We start from the raw sequence: 17,019 nt of genomic DNA, 5'->3' as shown, positions 1-17,019 counted from the left end.
ATTCTATGACTAGCTAAGGCTGCCAGCAAGTGTTTGTTCATCTGATTGACAGCTTTTCAGGCTTGAAAAGGCTGCATCCAAGTAGACTATATATAGGCTGGGAGCCTTCCAAAGAGCTCATATTAATCAAATGGAATACCAGCAGAACAGATAGAAAGCTATTTTTCATGGTGTTTGTTTTTGTTTTTTTTTTTTCCCCCTAAAACATGTCTTGCAGCTCTTGTAACATTTCTCTCATTCTTTAAAACAGAGTTCTGATCACTGCTGAGAGAGAGACACCCACTTTCAAATGATTACCAGCAAATACGTTCATCACATTGAGAGATCCTTAGCTGAGAGTGCTCAATTTCTCAGGAAACAGGTGGTTCCTTACTCATTTTATAATGGTGCTTATCTGAACAGATCACAGAGACTTAGATTCACTGTTGCCTTGTGATCTGCACACAGCAGTAAAGCTGCAGATAAGAATGCACTTCTCATTCCAACAGAATGCCCTGTTCCCCAGTGGTTTCTTAGTGAAATGACAACCATCTGAAACTCAGTAATTGTACCATTGCAAAACAGTAGAAGCCATCTGGGACATAAAGAAGAGAAGGACAACTCTACAGTTGGCTAATAAATAGATGTTTCCTTGCCTTGCAGGTGCTTTTGGACAAGAGATGATATCAACCACCTTCCTTCCTCACTCACTGTCATGTTTACTGTGGTTGATGCTCCTCCCACTAGGTTAACAGTAGAAACTCGGCGATGTCGTTGCTCCATGGACTGGCCATTGATATGAATGGAGAAAATTTCTGGCTTGGAACTCATTCCTATCAAATGCCAGCTAATGTTGTCATATGCACAAGCCTCTAAATCTGAAAGAGAAATGAGAGTAGGGTTCAGAATACAGGCAAATCATTAAAGTTCCTTATGCACAATAGATCTGAAGTAAATCTGCTCAAAACATTAAAAAAAATTTCTAAAATATCTCCAACTCTTGTGATCAGTGTTTGCAACAAGAAGAAGTTTCAGAAGCTTGTACATGGAATAGATACCAAAATCCTGTATGTCAGTGGAAGATAGGTATTTAAATCTTACATGCAAGTGACAAACTGACCTAAGGTGATCTGGGGAAGAAGAAAGAAAATGAGTGGCCTCTTTTGGAAGCTGATCAGGGAAGGGAAGGGCAGGGTCCAAACTAAAGTGTGAGGTTGTATCTAGTGACAGTAACTACCCTATCCAATATTTGTTTAAAAAACCCTACTTAAAACAATCTTTTGTATTTGCTCAATGGACTGGGCAGAGATATGAAAGTAGTTCCTTAGGAGAACAAGGGGAAAATACCAGCAACAGAACAGCCCCATTGCCACGTCGTCCCTAGTCTTCCCACTTAATTGTCTAATTTAATGGTAACTGACTTTCCACTTGCAGGAAGTTCTTCACCTAGTATGTTCTATATGCTGTAAAACCAGCAGTTCACTTAACCACATCACACTCTCCCCATCAGCTGAGTAAAAACAAACAAACAAAAAAAATTACAAAAAAAGAGTGATTTCTTAGTTTTTTTAAAAGTTAGCAATCCTGTTCTTCAAGCAGAACTCTTCTGAGAAGTAATCTTGTTGTTCTCCTCAGCAATATGGCATGACTTTCTGCCAGCAGCACAGTTTCTCTTCTAGAATTTAGATGCTCACAGACACATTCTAAAAAAAGGCTGTATCCCATTCATTCTCATTCCTGTTCTCTTGCATAAAAAGCAAACAAAGGTAATATTCCGTCTTCATCAATATTCATTTCATATAAGCCTGAACAGTACCTGGTAATGTTCCATCAGCATAGCCATTAATTGTGTACTTGAGTGATGCTGATCTTTGCCAACTCTTGTTTTCATCAAACACGCCAAACATCAGTACATACTCCCTGTCGAAAAGTTTCTGTGACCCATCCTCATTTAGGCTTCCTATGAAGAAGAAACAACAGCTCTTAATTTGCAGCAGAAGTAAAGCAGTTTTCACATCAATGTAGTGGCATTAACGTGTATTTAATGAGCTTGCTTGCCCTGTTAGCACGTACTGGCTGAGCCTGACCAAAACAAGACCTCAAGAATGCTCATAAAGTGATTTTATTTCTGAAAGTAGTTTTGGGTTGGGTAACTATGAAATCAGAAGTCTGTAATATCTCAGAGGAGATTAAGCAAAATGTAATTCATTGTCTCAGATAATTCTGTCAATGTGTTGAAGGGATTGCCTTAATGAATGGGAGCAACAAACAGCCTTCTGTCCACAATCAGATGCTGGCCTCTCTTTTGAGACTGTGAGGCAAGGAGAAGAATGATGGCAGAGTCACCTGCAAGTGTGAACACTGCCTTTTCAAGCACTACACTGACATCATCAGCTCCTTTAAAAAGCATAAAATCGACCACTTGGCAAACAACCTTTACGTACAAAAGACTTTGACAAATACTGCTGAATTGGATTGGTTATAAGAAACCATCTAGTTAAGTTTGTGATGCAAACGTGATATCTATCAACAAGTACAACTCATTCTGGATATTCCACACAGAACTGGTGTGGTTTTATTGATTCATTCTGTAGATGGCTCACATCAAAACCTTCCATTTGCTACTTTTAATACATAATGCAGGACTAAAACAGATGTCCCTCTGGACTGCAGGAACTAAACATTTGGGAGCATGCTGATTATTCTATTTCGAGAAGAGACACTGGCAGTGGAAGCAGTGATCTATAATGTAATCCTTTTTGTTTACAAGAGGCTACAAAGTCCTGTTTTCTGCACAAAAGAAGTCTCAGATCAACAGAGGAATTTATTTGCTTGTCACACAAAGAACATTCAGTCAGTGCTTTAAGTCAAAAGTCCACTTTTTATAACCTTCCCAGGTTATACCACCTATGCTGTTCTTAATGTAGTCAGACTGTGGTGGGTTGACCCCAGCCAGAAGCCAAGCACCCACACAGCCACTTCAAAGCTTCCCCGCCCACAGCAGAACAGCAGAACAGAAGTGAGAACACCTGCGAGCAGATAAAGATGGTTCAACAGGTGAAGGAAAGAGGGGGGAAAAAACCCAAGCAATATGAAGGATATCACTCATCTCCCACAAGCAGACTGATGCCCAGCCAGTCTCTCAAGAACAGCCACCTTGGAAGTCAACACCCCTCACTACCCCACGCTGATGCTTCTTCTTCTACCTCCAGTTTTTATTGCTGAGAATGACTTTACATGGTAAGAAATATCCCTTTGGCCAATTTGGTTCATCTGTCCAGCCGTGCCCCCCCCAACCCCTTGCCCACCCACAGCCTACAAGCCAAGGAGGTCTGAGCAAGAAAAAAATAAAGCCTTGACACTGTGCAAGCACTGTTCAGCGACAGCTAAAACATGGCTGTATTATCAACACTGTTTAGCCATGCATCTAAAACACAGCACGGTATGAGCCGCTGTGAAGAAATTAACTCCATACCAGCCAGACCAAATATATAGGCGTGTTGCACATGTACCACATGCAGTGCCCAGTCAAAGAAACCCTGTTCAGATGTTAAAAATGTTAAAAATGTGAGCAGTTAGTTGTTTGTCTTTGCTCTAGCTAGAAACATGTTCAAATTGTCTTGAAGGTAGTGGTCAAACCAATCCATCTCAAACTCATATGCATGAATTTGAGAACCCTGAGAAGGAAAGCAAGCAAGTCCAAAGCATTTGTCCAGATTAACTCTAACAGTATGCCATAAAATGTACACATACACGCAAACACAGAGGAAGAAAACTCAAGAAATTAGGAAAATAACAAGTTCTAGATAATAATAAAAGCACTAATTCTCAAAAAGATTTAGGAGGAACTTAATCCTAATGCCATTCCTTTAAGGTAATATGAGTAGGTGTGTTCTGCAATTAAACGGATATCTATCAGTGAGAAGAGTGCCCTTGTACAATCCACACTGAACCAGTTTTATGTTTACTTCCAGGAAAGCTTCAAGGTCCAAGTCCATGCAGTCTGCAGTCTACACAAAATGTTTGACTCAAACTGCAGGGAAAGAGGATCAAGCTAAGTAACTCACAGAGCTTTCATTAAAAGGATATATAATCTGGGAAAAATTCAGGATTTAAGGGACTAGCAAGTAGTTTAAGTAGCTTACACAGTGGTACACTGTTTCAAACTTCCCTCAAATCAGTGGCATGTACCTAGCAGTTATTTACAAGTCTTACAAGACACCAGTTCGCATTAGTGGAGATGGAATTCAATGACTCAAACTGCTAAAACCTCAAGTTCTTTATCACATGCAAAGCAATTTTCAAAGACTTATAATCGGTGCAAATTTGGCCAGATTTTCAAATGACTAGAAAAAACACACACTGCTCTGTGATTTCAAACTCTTGTTACAGAAGGGAGAGAGGGTGCTACAGCCTCTTGATCAGGCAGCCTTGAAAAGGCATGGATAATACAATTATTTCCTGCCTTATTCTCTGGAACAGCTGAACCATTTAGAGTGAAGCTCTAAAAAGTAATTATTCTAAGACAGGAAATTTGAAGTAATATATTTGGCAGTTAAGCAACTGAAAATGCAAACAGTACAGGCAAACATAACTATTAATAGCACTCTCTGACCATCTCATAATTATAGGATAGATCTGCACGAAAGCTGGCATTTACAAACTTTGACATCTAAAAGAAAGATGTTGAAAACAATTTACTTTACACACATGAAGATGCAAAAAGGAAAATAATATATCTTCCCTCATTATCATACAGCCTTAACTTTATTATGAAATGACACTGTATTACACCTTATACTAGTCTTAAAACATTTCATTACCTTCCTTACAGATAAGCAGTGCTCCAATCAGACCAGAGTTAAAATCCATTGACATGTTCTCATGAGAATAATATGCATAAGTAAGACAAGGAAGGTCAGCTTCTCTTGGACCAGCTTCTTCTGTTATATCCCACACATATGTGTAGATCTGGCCTGGAAGTACAGCATCATCTCGTTTTTCTGCAGATGATGTTCTGTCATCATACAGGGAGCCTGCCAACAAAAGAGTCAGTAGGGTGGCATGAATCCAAAGAGCTATTAAAGCATCTGGAATGTTCTCCTACAATTAATTCCAAAAGCTTGGTTTGTTTCTTGCCTATTCTTCAGCTTCAAAGAGATAACTCATGATTCTACACACACTGTGGGGAGTATCATAGGGGAGAGTAGCTATTCCACCTCCTGTTTCTTATAGATAAGGATTTCCTAGGACTGCCATCACTGCCAAAAGGTGGGGCTCTTCATCAGTCTGGCTAGGGTTAGGATGGCATGAAGCTTCAGCCTCTGCTCACTGATACTCTGTGGAGGAATACTGCCCACTTTGTCAACTTTCTAATTGTCTCTCATAAGGCCATTGCGCAAGCTAGCGCTGCCTTAGGCCTTTTGTGCACTGCATATCCAGATGGCAGTAATGACTCACATCTATGCCTGACATATCCAACAAATCTGCAATATGACAAAGGGGAGCCACAGAATGCACTTATTAAGGTGCAAAAGGCACATTAATAAGATAGTCAAACTGAACTGCCTATCACTTCCCATTACATGCTCTGTTCAACTCCATGAGATGGGGCTGCAAAACAGCACAAAGCTGAGCATAAAATGCTGAGTATTAGAACAACAAGACCAACATTGTCAACTGCCTTTACCAATAATGCCTTGATGTATGCTATTGCAAGGGATTTGGAAAAGTTTTTTTTAAGACCTGTATTTAAGAGTTTACATGTCCTGAAATAGAATATTTTGCAATTACGTGCGAGTTGGACCACGTGATCTCCAGAGGTACCTTCCGACCTCAACCACTCAGTGATTCTGTGAAACAGTATTAGCACACGAGCAGTTGGTCAGGAGCCTGTGCACGTCAGATGATGACTCCTATTGCTAGTGTTACACTGATGAACAAGAAAGGAGCTAACAATGGGAGTGAAGTTGTAATCCAGGATCAACAGGTATTTATGTTGCATATATCCTCAAACATTGGTCTGGGTCCCTCTTAGTATTCCACGCAGTAGTCTACGAGTAAATGAACAAAACATGGAGTTTTTAGAGCATTTACCTTCTGCATTTTTGTTGTAAACTATGCCTTGGGGATGAATACTGACTGGCTTGTCAGCCATATTCTTAAGGTGAACTACTAAAGTATCTCCCACTTCAGCACGCAGAGTTGGTCCCAGAAGTCCTGTAGTTATTCAAGATAAAGAGAAAGGAAAATGTGAGCAAAACAGTATGTTCAGTGAAACAAAGAGTTCTCTCCCTCCATTAAGGAACATAAGCTCTCAAAGTACAAGTTGCAAAATTAATACAGGCAAAGAATGTAATACCACTGCAATGAAGATTTACGCATAAAAAGGCACATGGGCATTTAAAACATGCAGCTCAGTCAGGAATGTTATAATTTATATCTGGCAACTAGAACTTAAAAATCACAGGAAAATGATAGATTTGGGAAAAAAAAAAAAAAGGTTATTTCCAGATACAGAAAATTTATGAAAAGGTTCATGTTGAGGTTCATTGGGAATTTCTAGGAATCCTTCACATACAATTTAATTAAACAGTTTTAGGAAAGCAGACATTTTATACTTTAAGAGTTTAGGGAAAGGCATTGAAGTACATTTCTTTGAGTACCACTCTCAATGCCAGAAGTCAAAGAACAAAACGATCTTTCAATCCCAAAATGTTATATAAAGAAATAATCAGTTCCATGTTGTAAATTTCTTGAGGCATAGCCTACAAAAGGTTTCAAGAGGGGCTTGTAGCCCTACTCCACGCTGCAAAAATAAGCAATGGAAGAAACCTGCTAAGACAGCAACCTTTGGCTTGTTAGTCTCTTTCTTTGTAAGCTATTTTCTAAATTTCTTTCTTTGAAAAGAAAGAAGCAGATTAAGAAGACACAGGAGAACAAGCAAAACTGGAAGGGATCAGATCACATAGACTAGACCTTTCAGGGCAATTTGTAACAATTTCAGGTCACCAACCTCACAAACATTTACTTTGAAAATCTAAATCTGAACATCTAACATCTAAAATTATTTTATCTATTAATATGAAGCACAGGCTATATAAGTACTCTGCACAACTATCAGAACACAAGTAACATACTTACATACGGAATAAATACAAGAACTTGCCTCCATCCATTTAAAGTGTCTTCAAGCAGTAACAGAGGCAAAGGGACATTTTTCACACCCAACCTCATAGTTTTTCTTTTCCTTTCCACTAATCTATCAGAAACATACTCAGCCTCAGGTCTCAAGCTCCTTCCATGTGAATTTATAGTGTCACCACTGTGACTGTGCCATACAAGTCTAAATGTGTACGGGAGGTCTCATCAGATGATGCAAACGAAAGTAACAACTTTGTACCGTGCAATTAATCTGCAGATAACACGGAGACTCAGCCTCTGAAAGTCCAACCTCTCTATGGCCTTTCAAAGCCCAGCGCACTGTAGGACCTCATCCCCTGTGCTTATTTGATTTATGTGCAAAACAACGGACACAAAAATGAAAGCTTCCTTACCTTGCTACTGGCTTTATAACAAGCAAACAAAAATACTCAGAACATTTCTTTCCTGTTTACCTGCAAATATATTTGCTGGCTTTTCTCTTTTAAAATCCACTTCATATTCTCTGTAAGAAATTTTCTTAAACACAGACTCTGAATGTTCCAATCTGAAATCAAAAGAGTTAAAAAAAAAAAAATTAAAAAGACAAAGATTCCTAGAGATGCCATTGCTGTTCAACAGATACCTCAGAAAATGAATCTTGGAATTACATTTAATCACTTGCACATTTTGCTGAAGGCAAGGCACACAGTCCAACTCTTTGTAGTGTCTTCTCCTCTCCCTCTTACTCTGTTGAATCTGCGACGTTTCTGAGCTAGGCCATTTCATACTAGACATTCAATTACAGTACTTTGCACAGTTTGCCCCTGATTTTGCTGGTGATTTCTATAGGTCCTTTTGATTCTGCAATGAGGATGTCTTTGTTTTGTCCATTTAAGACACAGAGGAAGGTGGCTTAACCTAGAAAGCATCTGACAAAACACAGTGAAAGAAATCTGAATTTCTCTTTACTCAGGCCCATGCCTGAACTTTAAGATTCACCACAAGGATTCTACAACAGCATTAACAGCAAGCTCCTGTAGCAGCAATGACCTTGGAGGCAAGCACAAAACCGTCCCCTGACAACAACTAAGGATCTCACAACAACTCAGAAAATTGCTTTCTGACAAACACTGCAAGTGTCCTTAGTCTTGTTATGTAAATGAATCAGGAAGCTGGTAGACCACACAATGATTTCTTCGAAAATATTTAGGCAAGCTGAAGGAAACCAGCACACAGCTCTTCTGGAATAGAAATAATGATAAGAAGAGGGCTGGAGGAATAATAGCCTGTATTTAGTTTCACATTTAATTGGTTGATTTCTTATAGTATGCATGATGACTGGATCCAACAGTAATTCCACTTTTTTTTCTAATGCCCTTTCAGACACATTGGGTAGTTGTGAGCTGATGGGCTGCTCAAGCATAGAGACGCTGGGCAGAGATAACGCAGTGAGCTCACTTCAGTGACATCCAGGGCCCCTAAGGGGGAGACCTCTTTTTGTAGACATCTTTTGTAAATCCCTCTGCAACACCCTCGCAACAGAAGAGTCATGCAGAAGCAGTTCACTTTTCAATTCACTCCCCTCTCTTTAAAGTCACTGATAAAAGTTTGTTTCACTCTTTAAGGAGAGGGACTTGATCCATAACCTTCACTGACAAGTGCTACCCTTATGTGGCAATGTTCAATAGAATATGCACATAAGCCTATGGGGTGGAAGAGGATATTTATCAACACCAATTGTATAGTTAGAAAGAACAAAAACCATAGCCTATGAACACTTCAAAGTCTCAGACTACGCAAGCAGGTCTAGTTACATAACTGTCAGGAAGGGCAGCAGCAACGCTGCACGCTCAGATAATACGGTTTTGCTTTGCTCTGAAATACCACTTGCACATGGTAACAAATCTCTATGAAGATAAGAAGACTCAGAAGTTAGGTGTCCTTTTCTAGCCTGCATGACTGGAAAATTAAGGAAATAGTTCAGGAAGAACTCATTTTCTTTTCAGCCTCTCTTCAATTATTTAGAACCAAAAGCAGCAAAGTATCAGATTCCTACACTGTAAGTATTAGATTCTTACACTGTATTCGGACATTCCGCTTCCACTGAAATCAGAAGAAGTTACATATCCAAATACCCTTGGGATCCTACTCATTAGTTCTTCCTTTGTGAGTATTTTTGTGTTGTTTTGGGTTTTTTGGGGGGGGTGGTTGTTGGTGGTTTGGTTTTTTTTGGTTTTGTTTTTTTGTGGTTTTTTTTTTTAAGTTAAATTTCTATTAGCTCTACAAAATTCATTAGACCCATTCAGGATGTGACTTGCTCTAAACACTTATGCGAGATATCTCAATGTGTATTGTGTATGAAAATCTCCTAGCTAATCACAGACGATTTCAACTGAGGTTTTAGGCAGTCTTGTGGCTCTCTACTGCATGAAAACAGTCTATCCACAATGTAACATTTAACAAAACAGCAGTTGATGCTTATATTGATGCAGCCAGTACAGATGAGAATGAAGTTCTAACTACTAAATTCACATGCCTGGGTCAATACTCAAATGTAGTACTATGAAGCCAAATGCCATTTATATTCTGTTTTCTTCTGTCTTGCCAGTTTGACAATATGGTTGTACAAGCTGTATTAAACTCCAAAGGGGAGTTTTAGAAATCACAGAAACCTTGTTTCTATTAAGTCTTGAAAAAAGAATACTTAGAAAGTCTAAATCTGTCCTTTCCATAACATGCAGAAACGCAATACATATTTTAAAAAATAATCACAGACTAAACAAAAATAAAGAAAACAAGCCATCTACCAATTAAAAAAAGAAAGAATGTACCAGTATCCAAATACATCCTTCAACGTAGATAACAACTTGTACCGTTCCATGCCACTTCATGAACAAATAAAAACTATGTATGGTGACTATAGTGAACAGAGCATAAAAATGAAGACTAATTTAAAACTAATTCTCAATTATGTCCAAGTTTTGTCATCTGTAGCATTGCACTTGCAGTGTTTACAAAGCGAAGGATAATAGTGGCAATACCAATAAGATATTTTATATGCTTGATTGGCATATGCATGTAGGCTGGCCATTCTACAATGCTATCTAAAAAAAAAAAAATAAAAAATAATCAGTATTTTTACTTAATGAAGTGTAGTGACACTTGATCCCACAACCTTTACTCACTAGAACTCAGGACGGACATTTCACAAAAACTAGCGAACAACTCAGAAACAACATAGTTAGTTCCAAAGTTCATCAGGCTCTGATTTAACCGAAAGTGATAGTATCCAAATCAGAACATATTTATTCCTTCAGCAAATTCTAAAGTCTGAAAGTTTTCGAAATCTTACCAAACCACGGCTCAACTTAACATTGCCCAAAATCCCTATACCTAAAATAATTACATTAAAAAAAAAACCAAACAACAAACATCAACCCACACAGATAATGATAAAAACAAGCCCTGAAACGTATTTAACAGAAGTGCTCTGAAAACATAAAAATAATTCTATCCATTAATGAAGTAAATAAAAAAGTACTTTTAATACTTCACTGGCTCCAGATCATGCTGTTTAAAGTCACACAAGTTCCTCTGAAGTCAACAGACCAGGCTCTAAAGTCCTCCTGGGCTCTAAAATTCCACAGGAGACGGGAGACACAAAACACTTTAAGTCACAAGAGAGGACTAGTTTCATCCTTCTTATCCTGTACTTTGTTACCTGGACTTTTCCTCAGATTCTGGTTTGTAGGTCCAGCTAGTGATCTGAGCAGCTATATAGTGCTCCCTGACCTTCACAGCTCCCACCACCTGCTTCTCAGAGTCTGGCCACCAAGAACCAAGCAGAAGCAAGAGAAAAAGATGAACGCAGTGGAGTGTCATGGTACAGATGCCTGTTGATGCTGCTCTGGAAGACAAGGCAGAAACCGCTGCTTTTATTGCTGTTGCTGCTTCTAACTTCCCCTCAGAAATGAAATAATTGTGATGCAAGAGGGTAACAGCATTTGCTACGCTTAGGTCATTGCTCTTCACCTCCTCCCCCCCTTGCTGACAGGGATCCAATAGAGATAAAAAAATTGTTTAAACTACCTTCTCTCCCCTCCTCCACACCACCTTCAGTGAGAGACAAGAACCAAGGAGAAGCAGCTTCAGCCCCACTACTGACTGTCGTTGGGTCATTGTCTACTGAAGCAGCAGGATATCAGAGGCAGAAAACAATTACTTTTTACAATTACAATTACAGGATATTTGACTTGCATAGTTAGAAAGAAGGGGGGCATATTTTCTGTCTTCCCGGAAAAAGAGAAGCCCAGCACACAGCTGGTGCTGATGGAAATTTCCCAGTTAGATGCTACTTCTCCTAAGAAATCATTCCCAGTTGGAAAGCAAAATGCTGAGCAATTAGGTGTGAGGACTATAAGAGCTAAATCTAGTTCAAATCTAGTGCATATACTGCATACTCATAGTAGTAAGTCAGTAACCTTTCCAAACATGTTGTCAGCTTCAGTTTGGTTCCTGCTACACTCTCAAGTATCTCAGGTAATGGATAACAAACTGGCTTCTCAGTGGCAGCCAACAGACCAGCCTGAAAACTTGCCCAGTCAGAATCCTTCTAATCTAGTCTTGATTAGGATCTGTTGACATTTATCTGAAGAAAAATGAGTAGGAAAATACCTTTTGATAAGCTAGTACCAATGCCAACTATATCACCAAAAATGTTTCCCTGATTTTGCCAGTGCTAAGAAGTTTATCAAAACAAGAAAATTGTTGAGTGTGTTTCCCGTACACTGTGATTACCCGAAAAATAAAAATCCCTACCTGTTTTTTTCATGGATAGAAGATAACAACTTTTTCAATAATGTTTTGCTAATGTTTTCATGAAAAAACTACCCAAAACCCCAAATCAAAATAATTCCATTCCACATTTAGGCAAAAATAAGGACATTTCCTCAGACTACTTCAAAAGAAAACCTGATCAATTCCACACCTGATATATTGTTCAACAGCAGAGTGGTCTAACTGGTAGCTTCATTAATTCTGTCCAAATCATATAGTATCACATGGCCTTCGAAGAGATAGGGAAGATGGTTGGAAAAAAAAAAGGATGAAGACCAGTAGCTGAACGCTCCCTACCCAGCTTTTAGAATAGTTTGGTGCCTAAACTTGAAAACAATTGTGATCACTTGGACAGCATAAGACTTCAGACATCATGGAACAGTTTCATGGGAGCAAATTGAACTTAAATTACCTCCTACTGCATCTGCATGGAGTTAGTCGCTTGTTCTCATGAGCTGCTTTGACACATGCATTATGTACAAAAAGGATTCAAAACCCAGAATTCCAGCAACAATTAAGTTCGACCAGAATGCGTGCACTGATATTGAAGAGAAAATCATAGGTATACACAGTTCAATAGTATTTCATTACTAATTTATTATTGTTTTGATTAAAGAACTCACCACAATCCTTGGTAAATTACTTCAATAATTTTTAATGAAAAAATTGTAATACTTGCCTCATTTCTGCTCTGGTCTCAACCTCATCTCTGCTCAGGATCTATGTCAATGCTGGTGCTTAGGAGTTTGATAGTTGGTGTGAAAATGCCTACAATTTAGCTTTTGTGAAAGAAATCTCTGGGCAGATGGATAGTTCTCTCCTTCGGTCCATAACTGATGGAAGCAGCTCACGCTGAAGTGCCTGGCACATTCTGTTAAACCTAAACCATCTTCACTTTTAAGCTAGCTTGCCTCATCTCCAGGTCTTCAACATTCACGCAGAAGCACACGGAAAATATCACACACCTTTATCAGAACAGAAACTGATTCATATTTGAGTCTAATCTCCACCCATTGGGCTTTACAATGCTGTTCCTAAAGCTCCTTCCCATACAGGGATTTGAAGACCTTCTTGTATTCTTATATCACTAGCTGAGGAGGTGAAACTAAAATACAGTTTAGACAAGCTTTCCTGTAATTCTGTTTAATGGACTGTTTGAATTTTCCATTATAGGTTTCTATTACTTAATTCTTCCCTGTAATAAAAGCTAAAATATTGCCGGCTAAAAATTAATACCCAGAATACCTGCTTGAAACCTCTTGATTTGTGACTGTGAGCTGGGAATGATCAAAGCTGACATCAATTAGTCACATCTCTTATCCATTCTGATGAACGTGGGGGTTGTATTTCTCAAATTTCTTAGCCAATGAATCGTGCAGTACGGATCGAATGGTAAAAGAATTAAGAATACATTATATCAGTGAAATTACTTTTACAAGAGAGGTTGATAATGCTTATAGTTTTAAAGAAGAACATCAAATTAGACCAGGTATACCTTCCATTAAGATACACTGATCAGCATGTATTGCCCTTCTTTAATCTTTAAGAACAAAAAGTCCAATATTGGCTACTCCTTTATTTTCTCCACTATTCACACCTCTTATGATCAATGTAAGATTGAGCTACCTGCAATTACATGGGTCAGCCTGCTTTGTTGGTTTTTTGTTTGGTTGGTTGGTTTTTTTTTCTTCCTTTTTTCATTTCTTTAAGCTGTTGCATCACATTGTCTCCACTAGGCTTTGGTAAGTTTCAGTGTTCCAAAAATCATTATTAATAATCCAAAGATCTTGTTCCCTTTCACCTGACCATTAATTTCTAACACCTGCAATTGTATCCTCAGAGTGTCTGACATGGTGAAAGTCTAATACACACACATAATTTTTTTAGTTAGTACTGGTTACCTGCAAGCTATTACTATTAGTCACGTGACAAGTGACTACAGAATATATTTTTCAGGCTGAAGTCTTCAAAGACAACACAACTTTATTGTTTATTCATATATATAGAGATGATCTTAGCTTCTACTTCACATCACTGCACATGCAGCAGACTTCATATCTTATCCTCATTGCTTACCCACACGTTCAGACATACTTTACATTTGGTTACCAGCAACATGAAAAATCTTGTGGGAGAAAGCCATGCACGGAGAAGCACAGGTCTAGTCCACAGTTGCAAAACAGTCTCCGCAGCAAATGAACAATGTTACTCCCCAAACCAAGCAGCACCTTTGGGATGTACTGATAGTGAAATACCAAATGAAAAGCAAGCATGGAAAGAGAAGCATAAGCAATACTTTTTAACACTAAAACCAGGTCTGCATCTTCTACCTGGGGAAGATTACTGTCTTTTCTAACAGTTATTATGGTCCTGATGCTTGTTATGCTACATGCAAAAGCATACTAGAAGAGTATACTCACAGTACTGTGCTACGGCTGACCTTTAAAACTAATTGGGATTGCCAGTTTTTCACCCAGAATAGTCTAGGCCAAGTGTGAGAAATCAAGAACAGATAACTCTTTTAAAGAGCTATAAAGTGGTGATTTGAAACTTTTTGCAAATTACAGATTAGGAACCTTGGTTCTACTTCATCCCAAATGCTATCCTAAATGCTAGCAGGCAGACATATCCCGATGGCTGCCACCAGTTTTAACAATTGTATTATAGTGACTTAGAGGGAGCTAGTATAGAGAAGAAAAAGTTGTAAAACAATTATTGAATTGGTTGCTAATAATGCCCTAACATAGATATCTCTCTCTCTCATTCAAACACACAAATCGATGCACAATAGTCCAGCAAGCATACTTTGTTTTGTGCAGGGTGAAAGGGCTTTCATGGACAAACAAGGAGTTAATTATTGATCAGCACTGAACACATGGTTCTGAATGTAGGTAAAAGACAGGGGGCACTTACCAAATCTGCCAGGCACAATTCGGAACAGAAGCCATCAGATAAATATCTTCACTTCTGCAAGAGGGCATTAAAGCTAAGAAAGGTCAATCTGTGAAAATGGCTCATTTCAGAAGTTTGAATTAGATGCAGTATGTTGAAAACCACACGAGCAGGCAAAAAGAAAAGACAGCAAAGAAACTTAGGCTTTATTTCAGCCAACAACTTCTTCAAAAGGAATACACATATGCACTTTGTATGTGATGGCAGCTCATATAAGAACACATTCTGCATAATTGTTGAAGGCAGGCTGTGTAACTCATATGGTCATACACACACTACAAGGCAGTAAGAATGTAGAACAGCATTTCAGACTGCTCTGGTGCTAAAGGCTTCCAAAGATACAAAATCATGTTGATTTAAACCTAAATACATTCACATGTTTTAAACCCGTGTCCTGGTTTGAGGACTTTTTCCTTAGGAGAAAAGCAAGGGACCTTGATTGATCAGAATTGGGTGTTTCTCCAGTCAATATGTTTGCCAAACCCAATTATTTAGCAAGACCCAAAACTATTTGCACAGAAATGCTTAATTCAATAAACAGTTTCAAGGAAAAAGAAATATGCAAATTTTCTAGATATTGTAAAATCTATTTTCAGTGCTTTACCAAATTTGTCTAAGACCACTGGCTTTTGGTCTGAGAAAAATTCATTTTAAGGAACAAAAAGAGGATGATACACTAGCTTCCTCTCTTCAAAAACTACACTAGTAACATCTGACTCAGAATTTTTGACTGACCCAAAAGAAGCCTTTTTTTCCCCTCTGATTTTTGCCAGAAAATTTTCAGTTTGGCTCCACAAAGAATTTTGCTCCTACACTAAACCATGTTTGTGTTCTCTGTGTTCCAGTTTGTCTTCTTTATTTAGTGATTTCTTTATTTGCCCAGGCTTACAACTGATATGCTGAAATCAGACCAGCTGCCCTCATGCTAAGTCAGCCTAGCAGCATATTCAATTTCGCTTTCTTTCTATAAAGAATAGAAGTAGTAAGAACATTAGTGCCCACAACACGATGTTACCCAGGTGATACAGGATTGCAAGAGTTTGCAACTAGGAGGATTTGCATCTTTTCATCATAAATCCTTGTGGGAACTGACAGTGGATCATTAAAAAAAGTGAGCCTCTTATGAAGCTCTATACATACCTACTTCCAACAACAGGTATGATACTTTGGATAAATGAACTTTTTCTTCTTTCATATGGTTGCATTTTCTACATCCAACTATCTTTTTTTTTTTTTTTTTTAAAAAGAAAAAGTAGACTTAGAACAATTCTTACAAGATACTAGCAAAGGTTGTTTTCTAATAGGAAAGCAGATAGGTACGTTTCAGGAAGAAACATGAAATCAGTAAGCTTTTAGCACAATAAGACACTAAATTACATCTGTCCCTACGGACTTCAGAACAATCAGACAAATTCCAGGCATTCTAGTTCCCTAGCAATGGATGAGGCTGTTCATTAGCAAGCCGGTTAAACAAGCTCCACTTTCCCACACCTAAAAATACAGCCACAGAAGGACACAGCTGAAACTGCCCTCATTCTTTAACACTGTTTCCACTATTCATCATTTATAGCTTAGACTTTGATTAGATTTTTAGAAGACTAAATACAGAAGTGTGCTTCCCATGTATTGCCTGGAAGTTACCGCTTTGATTTTTTTCTTCTGTTTATTTTTTATTGTAAGCAAGTAATTTTTGTATTTTGAAAGTATTTCATGTGAACTGAGGACTAGGTATCTTAAATTTGACAATACAGCTTGTGATGGTCATCACAAAATCTCTATAAGGTTATATACCCTTTGCATCATAACCCATTCCCTGTGCATAACTTTGGTTCTGATTGAGTGGAATCAAAATTTCACCCACATCTTCACTACGTGCAGCATCTGTAAACTAGAATGTACTCATAGTCCAGGATTAAGAGATAGAGATCCAGAAGGCAAGTAAAGAGCCACAAGAACTGTAAGATGTGCAGTAGGAAAGGGACTCCAGCAGAGCAGAACTTCACAGGAGCTATTTTGATGTAGAGGCAAAATTCAGACAATTAATGACCATGTAGGATTTGCCAGAAGCTATAACTGGGGTTACTATGTTTGCATATGTTTATAGCAGTT

General features: G+C 38.3%; 1 protein-coding gene across 3 annotated transcripts in view; it reads right to left on the bottom strand.

Moving 5' to 3' along the window:
• Positions 1-11,194, bottom strand: part of F5 (coagulation factor V) — a 34,933-nt gene extending 23,739 nt beyond the window's left edge. Inside the window, exons 1-6 of one of the 3 annotated variants that reach the window (XM_074594891.1) lie at positions 10,844-11,194; positions 7,596-7,687; positions 6,076-6,198; positions 4,803-5,015; positions 1,796-1,939; positions 636-857 (exon numbers count right to left, since the gene is read on the bottom strand). In XM_074594891.1, coding sequence (XP_074450992.1) covers positions 636-857; positions 1,796-1,939; positions 4,803-5,015; positions 6,076-6,198; positions 7,596-7,687; positions 10,844-11,004 — 955 coding nt within the window. In that variant the 5' untranslated portion in view covers positions 11,005-11,194. Of the gene's footprint in view, positions 1-635; positions 858-1,795; positions 1,940-4,802; positions 5,016-6,075; positions 6,199-7,595; positions 8,047-10,843 lie in introns of those variants that run through there. The other 2 variants (XM_074594883.1, XM_074594872.1) reach the window with 2 other exon arrangements.
• Between the last annotated feature and the right edge of the window lie 5,825 nt (positions 11,195-17,019).

Source organism: Larus michahellis, chromosome 1 (assembly GCF_964199755.1).
Source record: "Larus michahellis chromosome 1, bLarMic1.1, whole genome shotgun sequence".
In the NCBI taxonomy this organism is placed as follows: domain Eukaryota; kingdom Metazoa; phylum Chordata; class Aves; order Charadriiformes; family Laridae; genus Larus; species Larus michahellis.
Note: the sequence above shows the minus strand (reverse complement) of the source record. Positions and strands in the feature narration are given on the sequence as shown.